Source organism: Furipterus horrens, unplaced genomic scaffold (genome assembly GCF_987537825.1).
Source record: "Furipterus horrens unplaced genomic scaffold, mFurHor1.1.pri manual_scaffold_13, whole genome shotgun sequence".
Lineage (NCBI taxonomy): Eukaryota > Metazoa > Chordata > Mammalia > Chiroptera > Furipteridae > Furipterus > Furipterus horrens.
Genome location: NW_028327183.1, coordinates 29,428,388 through 29,433,665, shown reverse-complemented (window position 1 = coordinate 29,433,665; position 5,278 = coordinate 29,428,388). Strand labels below are relative to the sequence as shown.

The window sequence follows — 5,278 nt, the reverse complement described above, 5'->3', positions numbered from 1 at the left end:
TTCTGGGCTCCATTTGTTTCTTTTTAAAGACGAACAGTGGCTTCAGAAATGTAAGTTGTCCCCACAAATATCCACCTGTGGTTGATCCAGGACTTCCGAGGTGGGGAGGGAGAACGCAATTTTTTGCTCACTTCCCTGCAACAGACGGCTCTAAAAAGAGACTTGCGCATTCCAAGACATTCTTTCCAAAAAAAAAAAAAAAAAAAAAGTTAAAAAAAAAAGATAAATACTCAACCAAAAATAAAAGTATTTGATAATGATGGTCTCACATGTTTGCCTTTCTTCTAAAAAATCTCCCCCCTCCACTTTTTTCCACGGGAGGGGAAGGGTGGGGAGAGACCTCAGCAGAATTTTTGTTTAGATGTTGAGGGTTTTCCCCCAACACAGCACCTTCTCAGCCGGTTTCAATCGGATCAAAAATAGATATTTATTTACCAACAGCTGCAGTCAGATCAGGCCCTACCACCACCATTTTTAAAAATTTTTGAGGGAATAGGGGAGGAGGTGCCGACCACTGCGCCAGTGTCTTTGCCCTGGGAATTCCTTTCCAAATAATCCGATTGGGGAGGGGTCAAACCCTTTTCTTCTGCCGATGGTTATACCTCGAGAATAAAACAGTTTCTTGCGATGGGTTCCCAGGTCCCTGTGCGGGCGGCTCGTGCCCAGAGGGCCCGTGGGCTTTCGGCTCACATCACACAGGGCTTGATATCTTGGTAGGTGACCTGCTGGTGGTAGTAGGAGCCGCCGCCGGCGGAGTGCATGGAGGAGGACGCCATGGTGTTGAAAGAGAAGACAAACTCCTTTCGGTCACACATGCTGGGTGACTGCGAGTGATACCGAGGGATGCCTGCGAGGGAGGGACAGGGGCTAGAGTTCAAGGTGGAGAAGCAGCTCTGCCCACTGCCCTGGGGCACAGGGCCCTATCCTCCCCGTCCTCTGCCCCAGCACCCAGACTTTCCGAGTTCCGGCTCTTGCTCACGCCCTGGAATGTGTGCTCTGGGGATAGGCAGATGCCGGAACACCAGCCACCGTCCTGCTCCCAGGAGCAACCACCACCTGGGCCTCTCCCCACTTGGTCACCAAGCCTGGGCTGGGGGCTTCCAGAGGCCAAAGAGGAAATGGTGGAGCTGGGGACCACGATGGGTCTTCAGACACCAGGGAGGGCCCTGGCAGCCTCTACCTCCTCGGCAGTCTGTGGCCTGGACCCCGGGCAGCCACCTCCCAACCCCAAAGGCTGTGGAGGCCTCAGTGCAGCCACAGGCAGGCGCTGGGAACAAGGAAGTGCCCCTTGGAGAACTGCCCCTACCCCACCCCCACCCCCAGGGCAGTTAAGAGCCCAGTAGTTTGATGCTGAGCTAGCAGGGCAACCTCAGACCCCCCTCCGAGAAGTGGCCTTTCAACCAACCGCCCAGCTCCTGCCTCCCGAAAGCTGCTGACAGCTGACCTCTGAGAGGCCTCTGCTAAGTTCACTCCATGCTCTTTCCAGAACTGGCCCCCTAAGGCTGCTGGTGGGTGCTGAGATAGGGGGACTCCGGCGGGAAGATTGCTCTGCATCTCCTTTCTGATTGGGAGAGGATAACCGGGGACCCAAAAACCTGGATCCTGAGAAACAAAGAGTCTGTGGGGCCTCTAACTCTGATCCTTGCTCTGGGCCTGGCCACAGACCCTCTCTGCCTCTGTCACCACAAAATGCTTCCGACTCAGTGTTCCTAAGGCCAGGCCTGGTTCTCTGAAAGGCCAGGACACTGAGCCCCTGAGCACCAGGCCCAGGAGGCTTTGGGCCTAACTCTTTCGTTCAGTCCAGGCAAGGAGCAGAGGGCGACTCTCCCGGCAGCTTTCTGAGTGACCACCCGGGAGAGTGAGCCAGCTGAGGCATGAGGGGGCCTAAGGGACCAGAAGTGACTTAGAATATCTGGGTCTGAGTCTTTTTGGTTAGACCTGGCCATGCTCCGAAAAGGCCAGCAGCCTACTGTTGTAAAAGAAAAAGAAACTAATGTTAACCCAAATAGGGGACCCAAGCTGCATCCACACCCTCAAACGGAGAGAGGTGGGCCTGAGAGACACCACAGTATTGGGGTTGGCACCTCACAGAAGTGGCTGCAGGCTCCCACTCAAGGGAAGTCAGCAAATTGGGGTGCTGGGATCGCAGTTCCCTCACAGATGTCCAACTTCCCCGCGACCAGGACCGCCTAGACTGTCCACTCACCTTGCAGCTCAGCTGGGGCGTTGTGACTGTTCTGGTGCAGATAGGGCTGGTCCAGGGAGTGCGTGGAGAGACTGCCGGACAGGGGGTTAGCCGCAGGGTTGCAGGGGGACAGGGGCTGCTGCTTGATGTAGGAGGCGCCGCTGTTGAGCGCTGCGGAGGCCGAGGGCGGCCAAGCGGCTGCGGAGCCCGAGTAGACGGCGTGAGGCTCCATGACCCCGCCGGCGGCGGGCAGCAGCGGGGAGGCGGGCACCGAGCTGTCGTGGTGAGGGTACTCGCCTGCCGCTGCGCCGCCGCAGCTGCCCATGTACGAGTGGCCGCCGTTGGCGGGCAGGTGGGGCACTGAGTGGCTGGGCAAAGCCATGCCGTCCACGTTTCCCGGCAAATGGCCATTCATCATGCCCAGGCCTCCCTCGAGCGCCAAGCTGTTGGGCGGGCACGAGAGGCCGCCGGCCGAGCTCTGGAAGCCGTAGGTGTCCGGGAGGTGGTTGAAGCCCAGCCCGTTCATCATGCTGTACATGGGCTTGAGTGCCTGGCATTTCCTTCGGAAGCCGCGGGGCCGGCGGCGGAACGAGCCCTCCTCGAACATGAACTCGCTGGCCGGGTCGATGGTCCAGTAGTGGCCCTTGCCTGGCCGCCCGAGGCCCTTGGGCAGTTTGATGAAGCACTCGTTGAGCGAGAGGTTGTGGCGCACCGAGTTCTTCCAGCCCTGGTAGGAGCCGCGGAAGAAAGGGAAGCGGCTCTGCAGGAACTGGTAGATCTCGCTGAGCGTCAGGCGCTTGGTGGGCGAGCTCTGGATGGCCATGACGATGAGCGCGATGTACGAGTAGGGCGGCTTCTCCGGGCGCCGTATGCCGGCGTTCGTCTTCTTGGCCTTGGACGGGCCGGACGACGCGGGGTCCATGGCCGCGCCGCCTCCCCCGCCGCCAACGCCGCCGCCGTGCGGTGGCTGCTGCTTCTCGGGCGCCGAAGACATCGGGTGGCTGCTGCCGCCGCTGCTGCCGCTGCTGCTCTGCGCTGCCGATGAGCCGGGAGGAGGAGGAGGAGGAGGAAGAGGAGGAGGGGGGGGAGGAGGGCGAGGGGGAGGGGGCTGCGCGCGCGGGGCAGGCTGCGCCTCTGCCGTCATCGGCGGCCACTTCTCGGGAGCGAGCCTGGCGCGCCCTCCCCCGCCCTCCCGTCCGTCCTCGGAGAGGAGCTGCTGGAGCGGCCGGCGGTTGGCGCGGAGCCCCCCTCTTTCTCCAGCTCCCTCCTCCCCCACCTCTATCTCCTCCCTCTTTCCCTCTCACCCTCCCACAAGGGAAGGAACAGAGCGGAGGCCGAGGGCAGCCTCTTGGCAGCGAGGGCGGAGGCCGCGAGTAAGTCCCCCCACAGGTTTTTGGGGGGCAGGCATCAACTCCAGGGCCTGCAGCTGTGCAATCCCTCCGGGAGCAGCGCTTGGTCCCCGCCACCCGCAGCGCTCGGCTCCACGACTCCAGCCGAGGCCGCTCTCACCGCACCGTCTCTCCGCGCCGGCGTTAGACCCTCCAGGAGTTTCCTCCCCACCCTGCCCCCCTCCGGCCCCCTCGTTGGTGGGCGCTTAAAGGGCCGCCGCCCTCACCGCCTGGCGTCTGCCCGCGGAACCCGCCCCGCCTCCACCAACCTGGCGAGCAAGTGTTAATGCGCCCTCTGCCCGAGGTTCAGCCCAGCTGTGCGCAGGCCCCCGCCTTCCTTGCCCAGGCTGCGCGACGGGAAACGCACCCCGGATCCCTGACCTTCCCCGACGCGTACGGACCAGTGGCAAATCGCAACTGCAGCGGCCTCCAGGTCGTGGCCATCACGGGCACAGCCGGCTCGCCTACGATCCTCCCGGCCAGCGGGCGTACGTTCCCGCGAGGGACCGCCTCCCCACACTCCCCGCCCCGGGAAGAACTGCGCGGCGCCCGGGACTTTTCGGACTCGCCCAGCAGCTCGCGAGCAGGCGGGCAGCCCAGCCGCCGGAGCCGAGCGCAAGCAGAAAACGAAAGCGCAGGGCGGGTCGCTGCCACTTTGTCTCTGGAGCCGCGGGGCCCGGCGGGAGCGAGTGAGGACCTCTGGTCTTTGGGGACCAAAATTGCACAGGCTCCCAGAACAAGCGGCCCGGCTCATTCACTGACTCATGTACTCCGGCGCCCATGCACTCGTATCATTGATACACAAGCAAACCGGGTAAATGACTAGATCCAGATGTGTAAACTCACTTCCATTTGTGAGTTTCCACTCAGGCACACGGCGCTTTGCCTGTGCGCGCCCACTAATGCGCTCATTCACGCACACACAATAGGCCCATAGGAGCTTAAATTTGCACTAACTCCCACTCACGTGTACATTAGCCACGCTCGGATCTGAACCCACACGTAGCCCAGTTGACTCCCCCACCTCCCCCACACATACACACGCTGAAAACCCGCCTATTATTTGGCCCCGCAGTCCTGATGTCCCCACTTTCCAAGAGCAGGTTCCGATTTCTCAGGAATGGTAAAGGCCCTGGCAGGAAGTTTATGTGGTTCAATGTAAACATGTTCTGAGGGATTCTTTAATAATAATAATAGAGAATTCCGCGTGCGCGGGGGGAGTTGGCCTAATGCCCCTGTGGGCTGGCCTGCCGCCGCAGCGGGGCCTCTGACACTGCGCGCCAGGCCAGGTTCCGGAAAGCTGTCTGCGCGGGCGGGGAGCGCCGCCTCAGACGGCCCTCAAGCACTTGGCTGTCCTCAGTAGGGGGCTCGCACGCACTCCTTCCCCCGCCAACCCTGTTGCACTGGGGTGTGGGCTAGGACGGGGGTGGAGGGACGGTGGCGCCTAGTTGCAGGACGTTGCAGGAGCCGAGCGCATCGCCGCACTCAGAGACCCAGGTGAGTGCTCTTTGAGCGAAGACTGAGGGGCAGCAGGGCCGGTCTCTCCTGCCAGGGCCTTGGGTCGGGTGGAGGGAGACACGGGGCGTTTTCGCGGGCCCTTTCGAGGAGCCAAGACGCAGTGCCCTGGCTCGAACTAGGGTGAAAAGCGTGCGTCGGGCTCGGAGAGCGGCCCGCGGCACTTTTCAAAGCCCACCGGTCTCTCGCG

The 5,278-nt window shown here is 61.8% G+C and overlaps 1 protein-coding gene across 1 annotated transcript; it reads right to left on the bottom strand.

Annotated features, from left to right (window-relative positions):
• Positions 1 to 200: 200 nt before the first annotated feature.
• Positions 201 to 3,344, bottom strand: FOXF1 (forkhead box F1). Its single transcript, XM_090260745.1, has 2 exons — positions 2,207 to 3,344; positions 201 to 847 (listed from the first exon to the last, which is right to left on the bottom strand). The coding sequence occupies exons 1-2, from the start codon at positions 3,327 to 3,329 to the stop codon at positions 687 to 689; spliced, it is 1,284 nt and encodes a 427-aa protein (XP_090116871.1). The 5' UTR covers positions 3,330 to 3,344; the 3' UTR covers positions 201 to 686.
• Between the last annotated feature and the right edge of the window lie 1,934 nt (positions 3,345 to 5,278).

Excerpts from the sequence above, each read along its gene's own strand:
- FOXF1 (XM_090260745.1), bottom strand. The coding sequence starts at position 3,329 with ATGACGGCAGAGGCGCAGCCTGCCCCGCGCGCGCAGCCCCCTCCCCCT. Across the intron at positions 848-2,206 it reads CGCCCCAGCTGAGCTGCAAG|GCATCCCTCGGTATCACTCG; the intron begins GTGAGTGGACAG and ends CCTCCCTCGCAG.